Raw genomic sequence first — 17,446 nt, 5'->3', positions numbered from 1 at the left:
TATTACTGGTAATAATAAGTAATAGAAAACTTTTATAAAATAATGAGAATTTATAGGAATTGTCATGGTACTGTTTTTTAATTAATTAATTTATTTAATAATTAGCATCATATTACCGAAATACCCTTTGACCTTTTCCGTTGACCTTGACTTTCGGTCAATGGGCTTTTTCTGGAAGTCCCATCTTCCTTGAATGGCCCATGGGCCAGTTACCTCTAAAAAACCCTAACTCCCCACTCTCCCACAATGCATGGCTCTCCTTGTTTCAAGATGAATAACTGCCCACTCTTCCTATGATCAGTCCACCTCCCATTACTCCCACTACTCCCATGATAGTTCACTTCTTCTGCAACTTCCCTTCCTCACCATTATAAATAGGGGCTACCATCAAGGAGGGAGGATCATCTGAAATAGCTTTCCTAGTATCCTTGCTTACATTACTTCCTTAGCCTTCCCAAACACTAGCACTAGCACTAGCAATCCCAATCCCGACCTTCCTTCTTGCATTCATTTTACAATCTGTCATTCATTAATCTCCGATCTACGTTCTGACTTGAGCGTCGGAGGGGTTTTCCGGGAGATCACCCCCCGGACAAGGCTAACGTGTTGTGTTGCAGGAATTCAGGTCGCTTCCTCCCACGAGTTGCTACTTCCGATAACGCCTCCATCTGCGGTATTCCAAGTGTCTCGCACTTCCTCGTTTCATTACCGAAACAGTTTGGCGCCGTCTGTGGGGAGTGTTACAAAAAGTCATGGCTCCCAAAAGAAATCCAACACAAACCGCAACCGTGCATAGCACAGATATAGACACTTCCGCAGGTCACGCTAAACCAAGCCGTGACTCGTCGTGATCTGGACATGCTAGCACGAAACCTCACTGCCGCTTTTTCCGAACAACTCCGCACTGTCATGAATAATAACAATAACCCCCCTCAACAGCAAGTATTGGAAGAAATGGCGGAGCAGATAAAAAATCTGCGAGAGAGAATCGAACCCCACCAGGAGCTATCAAAATCCCATGAATCTCAGGAGGGGAACTCAAGGATGTCACATTCCAGTAGACGCAATAAGAAGAGGAGGGAAAGATCGAGGACACATACAAGCCTCAACAGAAGCGAATCCCAAAACGGGGAATCCAAAACCGCCTCTCGAGATGCCCGTACTTACCTGGAAAACAAGAAGCAGAGGGCGTTCGAAAGTGTTCAATCATTGGTGGACAAGAGGAGGGAAGAAAGGAAGAAAGCGCAACTCACGGGATCTAGCCATCCCACCAGCCCCGTCATAATGCTGCGGAATGAGACCGGCAAGAGTAGCCTCCCCGAAGATCTTATGCCAATAATCTCTCCGTTGGCTCCGGAGGTACTGAATACTCCCAACCCCGGGAAAATAAAGATCCCAAATATGGCGGCCTTCGATGGAACATCCTGCCCCGAGGAACACTTGATGGCATACAAAAACTTGATGTTGCTGTACACCACCAACCCGGCATTGTGGTGCAAATTCTTCCCAACTACTCTCACAGGAGTAGCCTTGACGTGGTACACCTCTCTTCCAGGGAGAAGTATTCACACCTTTGCCCAATTAGAGAGCAAATTCCTGGGTCACTTTGTGGCATCCAAAAGGCAGGAGAAATCAAACTTCCATTTGCTTAGCATAACGCAACTGGAAGGGGAATCCATATCATCGTATCTGAGGAAATTCCATGAGGCAGTGCTGGAGGTAACGGATTTGGAAGAATCAGTCGCCTTAAACGCCCTAATCAACGGAATGAAGGCTCAAAGGCTCAAGTTCCAGTTTGTCGAGAGTCAAGTGAAGACATACGCGGAGGCCATGAAGCAATGTCAAAGCTATGTCACGGCCTCCGAGATATGTCAGGCACATGACCCAAAGAGGCGTAAATCAGAAAAGAAGGATCCAATATCCAATCGCTCCTCAAGGAGCGTAGAGGAACATCCATCTAGGAGGGATAAAAATTACATGCCGCATCGTCCAGAGCCTCCATCAGACATGGGACCTCCACGATCCCGGCACGTATATGCCGTTGAAGGGGAGTCCAGGACGCGAAATTTGCTTGATGGAGGTAATGACCCGAGGTTCAATTGGAATAGGAAGGACATTTTCTTCGCTGTTTGGGATGAGTTGCCAACTGTACCTCCTATTACCACTCCCTCCGATCGACGCAACTACAATCTGTGGTGTGATTACCACAAAGAGCACGGCCACACTTTGGCCCAATGCCGCGAACTCAAACGTATCCTACATCAACTAGCCGACGAGGGGGAGCTATCAAGGTTCATCAATCGAAAGGACTATGGCACGAGAGGCGACGCGGAAGGAAGGCCTTGGAACCAGAAAAGAAACGAGGCTAGGCGTGAAAGTTCCAACACACAAGGAACCATCAATATGATTTTCAGCGGCTACACCGAGGAATATCCCACAATCCGCGCTGCGAAAGGCAGCGTCCATACTCTGTTCAAAGGACCCCCAAAAACCACCTCAAGTGGGCCGATCATGAGATTTGATGCCACTACTTCCCAACCGTTGCAACAACCACACACTGATCCTTTAGTGGTTACCATCAAGATTGGGCAAATGATGGTGAGGCGAGTATTGGTGGATACCGGAAGCACAGCCGATCTTATAACGATGGAATGCCTAAGAAAAATGAAATTCGAAGAAAAGCACCTGCAACCCCTTGATAAACCTTTGATTGGGTTTGGAGGAAACCAGGTCATTCCAATGGGAACAATCATACTCCCTGTGCGAGTAGGGGAAAGAAGCGGAAGCAGAACTATGCCCATACGATTCACGGTGGTGGATCTCGTATTCCCCTACAACGCCATCATGGGGCTTCCACTTATTAACAAGATCAAAGCAGCAATCTTTCCTCATCAACTCTTGCTGCAATTCGAGCGGGATGATGGACAAGTTGGCATCCTCAAGGGAGACCAGGTAATGGCCCGCCAATGCCTCATCAACACCATGAAGTGCGGACCTTCCGCGACACCCGCCAAAAGAGAAAGGGAAAAAAACTACCCCGCCCATGAAATGGAGACCATTTGAAGAAATTCTTCATTTAACAAGATTTGCAAGGGGCAATCAGTGATTATCAGTCTTATCAGTCTTATCAGCTTAACTCCGCGAAATTGTTTCATCCCGCGAAGTATTCGCGTTGTCATTCGAATTCAGTTTTATCATCGCATCCCGCGACGTAGTCGCGTTGTCATTTGTATTCTGTTTTATCAGCACTCATCCCGCGGCATGCTCGCGTTGTCATTTGTATTCTTAGTGATCATCAAAATTCATTTATAACATCAGAAGTTTTATTTTCAGATTATCCGGCTCTTATATTCGTAAGTACTCGACTAAAATCTATTGCAAATCTTATTAAATTCAGTAATATCCATAAGTCGGACCTCTTGAGAGGGGTCCCATAATCAAAAGTCACTATGAATAGGTGATATCGAAAAGTCGGACCCTTAGATTGGGTCCCAAAATCGAAAATATTCCAAGGTTGCCCATGATACTGCCTGTTCGCGACATTGAAAAGACGGACCTTTAGAATGAGATCCCGAATAAAATTCTAAGTAAAATCTCAACTATCTTCGATATTCATAAGTGGGATCCGTAAACTCGGGTTCAATGATTCAGAAAAATCAATCTCGTAAGTCAGGAAAGTTCCCGTAACTTCGATAAGTCGGACCCCCAGGGAGGGGTAGAATATAGAAAATTATTCTAAGTCCTTCAACACTCGAATGTGCCCGGGGAGTCAACAAGTCGGACCCTAAACTGCACCCCCAGAAACGAAAATTATTCTAAGTATAGAAAAATTACACATTCTGCTGTCCGACTTATAGATATGACGGATGTTATGCCGCGCCATCTTCTTCGTCGCTCTAAACCATCGTATGAATAAAGTATGAAAAATATTCCAAGTACAAAGGAAGTCCGTATGATCAATAAGTCGGACTCCCTGGTGCGCTCAGTCATGGTGTAAAAATTCTAAGTATGGGAGAATTCCCATATTTCCGTATGATCGAAGACACGGGCCTTTATGCCCATTCCGCGTCATAGAAGAGCAAGGGGTATGATAAGAGAAGTGGCTGGTATTCTTATCGTTCCGTGAGGTCGATAAGTCGGACCCAGAATTATACTCTAAGGAGAACAGAAATTCTAAGTATAGAAATTACCCATTCTACAGTCCGGCTTGCTAATTTGGTGATTCTTTATTCCGCGTCATCCAACATAGCCGCGGAATACAACAAGGCCGCGTCATCCTCGTTAGCGTCATAGGAGCAACTTCCAATCTTTCGAAGCATTCTTATCAATCCGCGATATTGATAAGTCGCACACCCAGGTGCTCCCTACCATTTTTGAAATATTCTAAGTATGGAAGGATTCCCGTGCCGACCATATGATCGAAGACGCGGACCCTTACCTTCATTCCGCGGCGTAGAAGATATGAAGGGCTCGCTGAGACGAGAAATTATTCTAAGTATTCTTATCCTCCCGTGATATCAATACGTCGGACCCTAAATTGCACTCCAAGAAAAACATGGAAAAAATTCCAAGTCTGAGATCACTCATTCCACCGTCCGACTTGTAGACGTGGCGGCTCTCTTGCCGCATCACCCATGATAGCCGCGGAAATTAATGAGGCCGCGTCATCCTCCTTGTTGCAAACCATCGAATGACCACCTTATAATTTTTCGAAGTATGGAAGGTGTCCGTAGAGTCGATAAGTCGGACTCCCAGGTGCCCCTAATAATTTTGTAAAAATTCTAAGTATGGAAGAATTCTCGTATTGTCCGTATAATCGAAGACACGGACCTTTGTGCTCATCCCGTGTCATAGAAGAATAAGGGGCTTGTTAAGACGAGAAAAATTGTTCACGTATTTTTATCGTCCCGCGATGTCGATAAGTCGGACTCCCCTAAGTCCTTCAGTGAAGGTTTAAAAATCTAAGTATAAATCTAAGCCGCGTCATCAACTCGCGTGATTTACTCGTTCTGCGGCATATTATCCTCCTAAGACTCCACGGTATGTAATAATAATAAATAAAATAAATAAAAAATAAAAAATAAAAATTATTGTGATTTCATCCGTGTGGTAGAAAAGTCGGACCCCCTTGGGGGGGTCTTGTTCCAAAAATATTCTAAGTGTTGGAGCTTCCGCGGCATTAAAATAGCACAAACTAGGCTGGAAGCATCAATTTTATAAAAAATCCGCGCGACATGCTACACATGTAGATAGCTGTCTCAGTTGGTTCCATGTGTTGCACGCCATCTCGGAGGTCGCAGGATCAAACCCTCCTATTTACATTTTTGCTGTTGACTGGAGCTACTTTGCGGCATGATATAATCCACGGCTTGAGTTACTACATAATAGCAAGGTTGTCTCAGCTGGTCTGAAGTGCTGCCACTATCCTAGAGGTCGCGGGATCAAACCCCCCTATTTGCATTTTTGTTGCTAGCTGAGGGTACTCCGCGGCATGACTTAATCCGCGGCTTGTGTTATTCAATTCGCTCTCCTCTTGGATTTAAAATAAATAAATAAAAAATAAATAAATAATAATAATAATAATAATAATAAATTGGAATGATCCGCATGATAGATAAGTCGGACCCCCATTGGGGGCGATCTTGTCTCAAAAATTCTAAGTTTCAAGAATAGTCACGGCATCAAAGTATTAAAAGCTAGACTGGAAGCATAGATTATAAAGAATCCGCGCGATATAATACATAAGTGGATAGTTGTCTTAGTTGGTCGCAAGTGCAGTATGCCATATGAGAGGTCACGGGATCAAGCCCTTACACCTATATTTTTGCTGCTATATGATAATATGATTAGGATTGCTCCGTGGCATGCTTCAAAGCCGCGGCTCAGTTGGCGTTATTCGTTTCTCTTTAAACTCGGAGCGCTTCACACGATGACTTTGAAAAGTCATATCTTTTTCAGTACAACTCGGATTTCGACATATGAACAGTCGACTCGAAGCTTACGAGCTCAATTTTCATGATCCATTAGAAGATTCACCTAATTGGGTATGTGTTCATCCTCATGGGGCTTTTGAATGTTCTTTATGATCATATCCCTTCACCAAATCAACTACGATGGGCGCGTGTTTTTCCGCATAAAGGAAGATATTTCAGGTCGTTGGGGCTCTCCCCTCACATCACCCTTTATGCGTGGGGCTAAATGTCATGGTACTGTTTTTTAATTAATTTATTTATTTAATAATTAGCATCATATTACCGAAATACCCTTTGACCTTTTCCGTTGACCTTGACTTTCGGTCAATGGGCTTTTTCTGGAAGTCCCATCTTCCTTGAATGGCCCATGGGCCAGTTACCTCTAAAAAACCCTAACTCCCCACTCTCCCACAATGCATGGCTCTCCTTGTTTCAAGATGAATAACTGCCCACTCTTCCTATGATCAGTCCACCTCCCATTACTCCCACTACTCCCATGATAGTTCACTTCTTCTGCAACTTCCCTTCCTCACCATTATAAATAGGGGCTACCATCAAGGAGGGAGGATCATCTGAAATAGCTTTCCTAGTATCCTTGCTTACATTACTTCCTTAGCCTTCCCAAACACTAGCACTAGCACTAGCAATCCCAATCCCGACCTTCCTTCTTGCATTCATTTTGCAATCTGTCATTCATTAATCTCCGATCTACGTTCTGACTTGAGCGTCGGAGGGGTTTTCCGGGAGATCACCCCCCGGACAAGGCTAACGTGTTGTGTTGCAGGAATTCAGGTCGCTTCCTCCCACGAGTTGCTACTTCCGATAACGCCTCCATCTGCGGTATTCCAAGTGTCTCGCACTTCCTCGTTTCATTACCGAAACAGGAATCTAGAAGTATAATTTCTCGTGTAAAATGGTCTCACCATGAGACGCTTTTTGTGTATGGGTTAAATAGTTTGACCATTGGCGGATCTAATTAGTCCTTAGGTCTCGAACCCAAGACTTGTCGGTAAATATGAATACTTTAGTACCATTATGCTGTAATAGTCATATTTAGTAATATTTTATTTTAACCTTAATTGATATTTCGACCCTGCTTCTTCAGTTCTTCCTCCCCCGACCTCCTCTCTGTATTCCATTGCTACCCAGCGCCACACTTGTTGACCGCTGCTTCCGCCTGTCGAGGTGAACGTCTATAAACCGCCAGTCTATTTCATCTACACGTCAACTGTCTCTACTTTGGGTATAATTTTATGATAGCATCAATTTTATATGTGTAAATTGCAATTTATGAGTATTTTTGATTTGGGTTCAATTTATATTGCTTTAAATAATGATAAAATATTTTTTTTTGTATGATTTAGGTATTATTTGTTTTAATTGTTTATGAATTAGAATTTTAGTTTGCTTCAAATTATGATAATTTCAATTTTTTTTACTTGTTAATGAGAATCAAGACCTTTTATTAAGCTCGCAACCTCATGTTTTAAATTCTAGGTCCGCCACTAAGTCTGACTAACACGATTTTTAGTACATAAACTCCTTATTTTAAAATCATCTCATACCGAAAGACGTATCTCACAAAAGAAGAGTAGCTCATCTAGAAGAGGGTATGGTATAACTAACTACCCAATGACTTTTCAGCCCAAGAAAAGCAAGCCCAACAGGCATAACTCATGCATAGAACCACCTTTCAAAAGAAAAAAAAAAAACAAAAAAACTCATGCATAGAACTTATATTGATCAAAAAAGGAATGCGATAAATGAAGATATAACTCATATAATTGCAAATCTCCACTTTCAATTAAATTTATCAATAACAACAGATACAGACTAAGATACACAAATAATGCTTAACTCTCTTAGTCTCTCTCCTATTTTAAGTGTCTCTAAAAACTTAGAATGCTCCACACTAAGAGCCCATAATGCCTCAAGGGCCCTCCAAATCGTGTGATATTTAACAAGTGCAAGCAATGTTTAAATTAGAGTTGTTTATGAGGGAGCTATTCGCTAGGACGACTCAACCTACTTGGCTTGAAAAAGCAGATGGGGATTAGACAATATTTTTTCAAAATTAATATTGAACAGATAATATCCACCTAATAAAATATACGAACGAGTAAATCCACCTAAAAGATTATGAACACATGCATCAATCTTTTCACCTTACTTTTCTTCTTAGTTTTATGAAAATAATATCGTAGATCAATATGCTTACAACCATATGATCGATGAATATATATATATATATATATATATATATATATATATATATATATATATATATATATATATATATATATATATATATATATATATATATATATATATATATATATATATATATATATATATATATATATATATATATATATATATATATATATATAATTGCTTAACATTTTCTTTGAAAGCTCGAATTAGTGAGCATTTTAACAAATTCTCACAATGTGAGATTTTTTCCACTCATTATTAAGGATAAAATAAATTCTCAAACACTATTGAATTTTTTAATTCATATTGATTAAGAGTGCTCTTATAGTAGGTAAAGAAATTGAACTATTGTCTACTCAAATTGTCTTTTGCACAAATGAAATGTACTTATATTCTTTGTCCAAAGTCCAAACAAATAAAGTGATTAGTAATTAATTAGTGAAAGGGACTTAAGCTTTTTGACAAGGGGTCAACTTACTGGTGGCCCACCAGCCACTATTAGATGCTGAGCTGATTGCTAGGTTTGATGAATGTATTAGTATATAACATATCTTGAGGCCTCAACCATCGGCTTAAGTTTTTGGTTGAGTTGGTTCCTTGACATAGTATCAGAAGCCAACGTGATAATAGGTTACAGGTTCGAATCTCAAACACCCCTCATTTAAAGTGGAATATTTAGCGCCTATGCACATCCACACTTTTAGCCCAATGGACTCTCGTGTGAGGGGGCGTGTTAGGGTATATAACATATCTTGAGGCCTAAACCATCAGCTTAAATTTTTTGTTGAGTTGATTACTTGACTAAATATGAACACTCAAAGTAATTAATGACGACTTTTCTACAACTCAAAATTCATCTAAGTTGTTATTTTATTGACAAGAAAAGTAATCTCAACTATTTTTAATCAGTACAAAACTATAAATAATGCTCTCTATCTGTTTTAAAAAATTAGCATAATTATTTTTTTAATCATTTTATTAAATTTGTCATATTTCAAAAAATCATATAATTTATTAAATTTTTTGTTAAATGTTGAATGCTCATTCTAGACGTTATAGAAGTGATTCTAATGACTTAGTGTTGTGGTAGTTATTATCCAAAAGGTCTACTATACATGGTTAAATAACTAATAATGTTAAGACTTGTTCAACCTTTTTTCTTGTATGAGATAATATTAAGTTTGAATATATACAATATTTATAATAAGCCAATCTATTTATCTATCTATATAATAAATTTGAAATGACTAAATCTACTCACATATATCACGTCGTAATTTGAATATGATATAACTTTACATTAGTCAGCTATTTAAGAAAGTAGTATAAGATGAATTTCTCATATTATAATCATCAAAACATACTTTATTTCAATAGTTGCAAATTCCAACAATTTAAAGAAACTGAATTATATGTTGTTACCTTCAATGTTTATAGCCTTTTCTTTTCTTACAAACATCTTACAAATGATACGATGATATATTTTGACAGCAAATGACACAAGAAAATTATAAAATAATGATAAAAAGTTCTTTCTTTTTCTTTTTCTTATTTAAGAAAAATATAGAACAGATGGTACAAATAAAAACAAAATTCACAATACCAAAACATAATGGTAAATAAAGCTCATAGCCACAAAAATTGCTACTTGGTTTAACGCATTGAAGTGAGCAGAGGGAGCCGTCGATGCACTTGGACTTGTTGCTGCACGAAGTAATTAAGATGAGAAATATTAATTAGCCATAAGCCCATAACAAACAATATACCTTCATGTGGAATGCATCCTAATATTTCTTTTTATGTAAATGAAAATTACTTAATAATATTATTTTAATATTATTATAGCTAGTGAAAATTTAAACATTGAAAAAAATGTAAAATCAAATGGCGCAATATACCAAAAAAAGTTATTGGACATGTTTGATAAATGACTTTTTATAAGTTTTTTGGTTAGTTTTTCATTTTTTTTATTTGCTTTGTCAAACAACCCAAAAAAAATTTGGTCAATGACTATTAAGTAGTCTATAAGGTTGCCTTTTAAACTAAACGCAAAAATTTCTATAGTTAGCTTTATTATTGACTTTTGACTTTTTGATTTATTCTTTTTTAAATAATCAAACATATGACAATTAATCATATTCATAATAGTTAGTTAAAATAGCTAGCCTATTAGTCATTATATCTTCCAATTAGTCAAACTATCCAACATCCCAGACCCTAGTAAACGATCATTTAACAAACATACTCGCTTGATTAATAAAAGAACGTACCACTAGAGTTGGTAGGTATCCTTTGGTAAGACGGTGGCAATACTTGTGGTGGCGGTGGCAACAATTGAGGTGATGGGGGTGACACCTTAGGCAGTGACGACATTGGTTCATTCGCTGGCGAAACCATCTGTTGTGGAGACGGTGGTTCTACTGGCAGTGATGGTTGTGGTGCTGGTGGCAACAATTCAGGCGAAATAGATGACAAATTAAAAAAAGCATACATTTCATACCTAACAATACAATTAGGCCCCAAAACTCTTCCCCCTTGACTCTCCTCCATTTCTGAAATACTATTTTTCAAACACTTTTTACAATCGCTAGAACTCAAATCCGGCGTGCATTGCCCCATCCCATATATCATCTGATTGCTTGTAAATTTTACCGCATCTGTCGAGAATTTCTTTTGGGACCCACCAGATGCAGCTCGAACCGTGACCACATTTTTCAACATATTCCCAACAAGTTCCTCAAACCGGGTTATATTCCCCGTAACATTTTGCGTATTATACAAACTCCTCTTAGGGTGTTCTTTAAGTTTACCAAAAAAGGCTTGGCTAGAATACTGAACCATACACTCTTCGTACCAAATTATTGCGTTTTTTCGATTTGGGCAATATTTAGGAAGGTCAGTGGTTGTGGCAGTGGTAACACAATCTTGGCACGCACTCGCATTCAGGTCTCCACGGCATAGAAACTGGCCGTAAACAGTGTCATTTTTATTGTGTTTAGTCGTGTGAGACACCGCGAGTGCTTGGTAGAAGCCAGTCGGATTGGTGGCATTCGAAGCGAGATAATTGAAGATTTTGTCTAGATTTGTTTTGTATTTGCTATTATCAGCGAACATGGTGGTGTTTGGACATACATTATTCAAATACAACAGAGAATATGTTGGTTTCAAAATATTTAGTAAGGTAATGAGAATAAAAGTTGTGGAAAAAATCCATGTTTGGCTAATATTTGGTGCCATTGTTCTGATTGTTAACATATAGAATGAATATTAGATGTACAATAAATACATGTAAACAAAGTTAAAAAGAGGTGGACTACTATTCAAACGTATATTAGACGGGTTAATCAATTCAAATTAGTAAGTAATAACATGAACATTTAATTACAAGACTTTTCACCTTGCGAGTGCAGCACGGCTATTTCTAGAAAATTTAGTCACAAAGTGTTTGAAACGGTGTAGCATTTTTCAAGTCTCCCTTCTTTTTATCTAGCTTATATTTATTCAAATGTTCTTTTTCTTTTAGCTTATTTGCCGATATACTATTTAATCATAAATATTTTTAGTTGTATTTGATTTAAAATTATAAAAATATTATTTTTATAAAAATTTAATTATATTGACACAAATTAAACAGAATTTTAATATTTGATTATGTTTTAACTTATTATTTGAAATTAAAATATAAACTAAAAGTTATTGAAAACAATACACTAAAAATAAATGAGCCGAGACATATAATAATAATGGGACTATATGATAATTTTCCAATCACCACTTTGGAAATGTAGTCACATGCAACAATATATTGTAACAAAAAAAGTTTAAAGCTTGTCATCTTGAACTTAACTTATATACTCCCTTCTATTCATCACAAGTATCCTATTTATTTTATACACTCTATCCAATGCACTTATTCAATCCTTAATATCTCTAATTGTGTATAATTAAAAATTGTGAAAAGTTGATATTAATAACCTTTGCATTGAGACGAATCAAACAAGATCTCACTTGATTATGTGTTAACTTATAGATTAATAATAAAATACAAATTAAGAGTAAAAAATAAATAGTGTCTAAAAAGTAAATAGGACACTTGTAATGAATAGGAGAAAGTTTACTTATTCTTATTAATATCAGAAAGAATATTTGCTACAAATTATGTTTAAAAAATTCTAAACATAAAACACGTACATTCGGTTGGTTTTACATATAGTACAATTAGAATCTTTGAAATTCCTCATGGTTTTCTAGGGATATGACAACTAGTTTGTATGAATTTGATGATAATTGTGACCACTTGCCCGGAATGATCTACAGTAGTAAATATTATCTGCTTTAGATTAAGCGCACATAAATTTGTATTTAGGACACTTTTTCAAAAACCCTCATACTAATTTGGAGTTAGATCACTTATAACCACTTTTTATTTTTCCGAATTGAGCCTTGAATCGTACACTCAACACTTGCCAATTAAAAGCCTAAAAAAGGTAGCCTTTGCTTCAAGAACTACCATATGAATTGCCTCCATATAATAGTATCAATCGCGAGAGTACAAATCTGTAATGGTCTCTGTACCCGAATATGAACCCGGATAATTGTATTGCAGCCTACTCTCTTCAAAATTTGTATTAGTACCAAAAAAATTAGGAGGCTTTGGCATTGGGAGACTAGATGCTTTCCCATTAAGGAAACCAACAATAGAGGTCATTCTTGGCCTTACCGAGGCATCTTCTTGAATGCACAATAACCCAATATGTATACATTTAATCATTTCATCACTTGAAAAATTGTTGCATAGAGTTGCATCTACCAAATCTAAGGCCTTCTCCTCATTCCACAACCTCCACGCCTGTTCATCATATAAAAATATATGATTTTTTTTTAAAAAAAATGTGGCCGAGTGAGCATGTTCAATTTGATCGATCAAGTAAAAAACTTACACGGTGTAGTAGAGCTTCCTCAACCTGCACTCGTCCAAAGTGTCTTGTTCTTTGACCACTTAATATCTCAAGGACTATAACTCCAAAACTATAAACATCCGACTTTACTGAGTAATGTCCGGTCGTTGCGTACTCTGGAGCCATATATCCACTGTATATCATATACATCAACAGTGTTTAGTTAGCAAAATCTGCATTTAATTGCCTCTTTTGGCCGTAAAATGGCTATAAATACAATCTGTAGCTAATTGTTTTTTTTAGTGAAAAAAGATGCATTAAATAATTAAAGTCGAGAAATCTTACTATGTGCCGACAATCCTTTTAGTATCATCTTGAGTTTCATCTCCTCCAAAAAGTTTGGCGAGGCCAAAATCAGAAATCTTTGGATTCATATTCTGATCGAGTAATATGTTACTTGGTTTAAGATCTCGATGAATAACCTTAAGGGGAGAGTCTTCATGAAGATATAAAAGCCCTCTTGCTATACCAATTATAATATTAAATCTTGTTGACCAATCAAGAGATACTTTATGTTTTTCATCTGTGATAATTAACCATATATTAAGCACATCACAAAATATTTCGTCTTCAAATAGTATAAATAAGATCATTGTTTTCATTTGTGTATGATCATCATCAAATTAATTAATTGATCAAGAAATTACCCCATAACAATCTGTCTAAGCTTGAATTAGGAAGAAACTCGTAGACTAATATCTTTTCTTCAATTGCAACACAATATCCCAAGAGCTTCACCAGGTTTTTGTGCCTAAGTTTTGCAACTAAGATAACTTCAGTTTTAAACTCTGCAACTCCTTGTGCTGAGTTTCTGGATAACCTCTTAACTGCTATTTCTTGCCCATTCTCGAGTTTCCCCTAATAATAATAAAATTTGAAGACTCAAGATATGTTATATAATCTAACATGTCAATGTGAGAGCCCATTGGGCTAGAAGTATGGATGCGCATATACGTTGAATATTCCACCTTAAGTAAGGGGTGGTTGATATTTGAACACGTGATCTCTTGTCACGCAAGCTCTGATACCATATCAAGACACCAACTTAGCTGATAATTGAGACCTCAGAATACATTATACAATCAAACAACTATATTAATATATACTTCATAATTTTGATGATTACCTTGTAGACAGCACCAAACCCACCTTCTCCAAGTTTGTTATCTACCGAAAAGTTGGCTGTTGCGGTTCGAAGCGTGCTGAGGTCAAATAGCAAGGAATCCATAACGGCTTCTTTAATCTCATATGCTTCCACTAATAAAACAGATCAAGTTCAGGCCAAAAGAGATAGTTAAATCACTGACCGATTATTAGAAGTGTTCAAACTAATTAATTCAATCGACGATATATAATAAATGTGTTTGCTCTTACAATAAGTATTTGTTTTGAGGGCTTTGTTCTTGCTCATATAAGCCCAAACTCCATACAACACCAAAATTGATGCCAATGCTGTTGTTGACAAAACAACTGCTATAATTACAGTATGTTTCCGCTTAGAATGACGACCTACATCTTAAATAAAGTTAAAAAAGCGTGTAAATCTTAAACAAGAATCAGTCCGATCAAAAATTAGTGATGAGTGATAATTCAAATATATATTTATATGAAATAAGATACTTACTCGTTGAAGGTGGATGTGAAAAATTATTTGAAAAAGGAGTTGCTTTTGGTGTTGAGGATGATGGTTGTGCTAATGGGGACAGTACAGGTGATGGTGACGTCGAGGGTTGTATTGATTGGAAAGCTGGTTCCGAAACTACCCTGTAACGCCATGGCCAAAATTTGTTATAAACTAATTTGTATATTTCTTTTTCTACTAATTCATTGGGACGAAGTAATAATTACTTGTTTAAGCAATAAAGTCTTATTTGGTAAATAAGTTTTTGGTAATCACTTGGTTAACTTAAGGGGTGTTTGGCAAATGGTTGTTAACTGGTAGCTAATAGCGGATTACATATGCTGATTTGACTTTACTCATTAGTTTAATTAGCTAATTTACTTATTCATAACAATAAGCTGTTTTAACTAGCTAATTTACCAAGCACTAGCATTGTCTGATTTGCCATTCAATCCTCTATTTATATCAAAATAAGCTAAAAATTATCCAAGAAGCTATATTTCCAAACACCCCTTAATTTATTTTGATTTTACTCATTAGTTTAATTAGTCAAATAATAACCCAAAATAGCATATTCGGCTAAATCATTAAAACAATATGTTAGAATATATAATATATCTTGGAGTCTAAGTTGGTTCCTTAATATAATATCAGAGCGAGTTTGATAAGAGGTCACAGGTTTGAATTTCAATTACCCTCATTTCAAGTGGAATACTTATTTAAAGTAGAATACTTAGCACCAAGTATGAAGAGGGCCTATCTTAGAGTATATAACATATTTTGGGCTTCAACAATCGGCTTAATTGTTTGATTGAATTGGTTCCTTTACACGATATAATTAATGCCAAAAATGCAGAGCATAAAAAACTTATGAAAGGAATAAAAACAATGTGTTAATTCAAGCACCTGGAGAGACTCGCTGATGGGCAGAAAGTGACGGTGTAGGTAGTCCCGCTCGGACAAGTAAAGGAGGAAGTCTCATCATCAAGCGCATAACTGTAAGCGCGAGGGCAAGATTTCTTAAAGATGAGCGTCGCTAAAGAGAAACTATGACGTTGACAATCACTGAGATTCGTACAACAAGACTCTTGCGTATGAAATACGTCACACGCGCTTCTACATCCAATTATGCCTTGACTCCCATTCGTTACTCTGAATTCGTCCGGGCAGCCATCATTAAAGTTGAACACGCAACCAGTGACGTCGCAACTGCGGCTCCCTTGACTGCTGTTTGGTGACACTGTCAAAGGGAGGTTATAGCCGTCGACAAGGCTAACATCATAGAAGTCTATATTGCCAACCTGATATGTAGCGAATTCGATTAGAGACACTGGCGATTTGTAAGAATGTTGTTGGCAGTCCAACTTGCCAGTGCCGCAATCACCGGTTAGGCATGAGAAATTTCCGGTGACTTTGTCGGTTGAGCAAAATGTCCGACCCCAAATCCGACCAACCCAGCCAGATGGTACATTAATTATCTTTGATTCACCACTGTGGACGACTAGAAAAGCTCTACTCACATTGGTGCTCGAGACACTCGGACTGTTCGTGTGTGTTATTGGCCACACAGTATAATTGCAATTATTTTTTAGTGTTATTATGGTTGTTTCTCCTGACAAATAAACCAAGCACAAGTTTTAAATTTAAATTTGATGGGGTAATCGATTAGTGATTACTCACTTCATACCATATAATTTGTATTATTTTTCATTTTTGATCGTTCTATTTAATTGACATCATTTTTATTAGACAATAACTTACTATTTTATTTTAATCACATCCATACATTTTAAGCTCTTTTAATTTCATCCAATAACCCATTATCTCTCTTTATTTATTAACATATTTTTAAAACTTACCCGCTTCCTCTTTGATACAATTTAAAGAGGACAGATGAGTGAATCAATAAAGTATATAACATACTAGTATAGAACTTCGCGCAATACACGAATTTATGAATATAAAATATATAAAAATATATCTTTAAAACATAATGCAAGTATATATCATTGCATTGTGATTAAATTTATCGAATATATGACTTATTTGAAGTAAAAATTAAATGCTTACTTTTAAAAATTATTTATCGATACATTACTTTTTCATTCAATTATAATCAAATTCTAGATTAGTTATATAGAATTATTATAATAAATTGTATAAATACATTACCTAAAAAATATGATTCTAAATTAAGTAAATATTTTTGATGTATTTATCAATTACATTTCACAGGAAAAATCCAATTGTTATTGAAGAAGATTTTGATACACATTACCTAAAATAAAACTAATAAGTGTCTGGTTCCAATTATTTAATTCTATATCATTCTTGAATTGGATTCTTCACACACTATTAAATTCAAATTTAGAAAAAAAAAAGAAAAAAATAAAAGAAACTAATGTAAAATATGGCTAAATTTACTGTTAAAATAAAAGAACCTGGATACAGCTGAATCTGCACGGCAATGGAGAGTATAAACAAAACTGAAGCATACAAGACCATCTCAATGTTTCAAAGCAAAGCATGCATTTTCCTTTTCAGGTTAATTTTATGGATTCAAAGAAAAATTAAGGAATAATTGGCGGATTTCAAATGTATCACGTCGGTTTGAAAGCTATACTTACAGGTAGGTCAACTTTGGCAGCAAGAAAAATACACGTCGGTTTGAAAGTTATACT

The 17,446-nt window shown here is 36.7% G+C and overlaps 1 protein-coding gene across 4 annotated transcripts; it reads right to left on the bottom strand.

The window, feature by feature from the left end:
• Positions 1-12,285: 12,285 nt before the first annotated feature.
• LOC130814660 (cysteine-rich receptor-like protein kinase 44) lies at positions 12,286-17,413 on the bottom strand. 4 transcript variants are annotated; one of them, XM_057680795.1, is made up of 9 exons: positions 17,207-17,413; positions 15,672-16,377; positions 14,769-14,908; positions 14,519-14,659; positions 14,271-14,401; positions 13,792-14,002; positions 13,430-13,667; positions 13,127-13,277; positions 12,286-13,035 (listed from the first exon to the last, which is right to left on the bottom strand). In XM_057680795.1, exons 1-9 carry the CDS (start codon positions 17,268-17,270, stop codon positions 12,724-12,726), a joined length of 2,094 nt encoding a protein of 697 aa, XP_057536778.1. In that variant the 5' UTR covers positions 17,271-17,413; the 3' UTR covers positions 12,286-12,723. The 4 variants fall into 4 exon arrangements, with proteins under 4 accessions (XP_057536778.1, XP_057536779.1, XP_057536780.1 ...); XM_057680796.1 differs by having other exon boundaries at positions 14,519-14,653; XM_057680797.1 differs by having other exon boundaries at positions 15,672-16,066.
• Positions 17,414-17,446: the final 33 nt, after the last annotated feature.

The sequence above is a fragment of the Amaranthus tricolor genome, chromosome 6 (genome assembly GCF_026212465.1).
Source record: "Amaranthus tricolor cultivar Red isolate AtriRed21 chromosome 6, ASM2621246v1, whole genome shotgun sequence".
NCBI classification, from domain to species: Eukaryota; Viridiplantae; Streptophyta; class Magnoliopsida; order Caryophyllales; family Amaranthaceae; genus Amaranthus; species Amaranthus tricolor.
The sequence above is the reverse complement of the archived record's forward strand: the minus strand, read 5'-3'. Positions and strand labels throughout refer to the sequence as shown.

Coding starts and splice junctions, on each gene's coding strand:
- LOC130814660 (XM_057680795.1), bottom strand. CDS start 17,270: ATGGTCTTGTATGCTTCAGTTTTGTTTATACTCTCCATTGCCGTGCAG. Junction 14,909..15,671: donor CCATCAGCGAGTCTCTCCAG/GTGCTTGAATTA, acceptor ATGGCGTTACAG/GGTAGTTTCGGAACCAGCTT. Junction 13,668..13,791: donor CTTAGACAGATTGTTATGGG/GTAATTTCTTGA, acceptor TAATTATCACAG/ATGAAAAACATAAAGTATCT.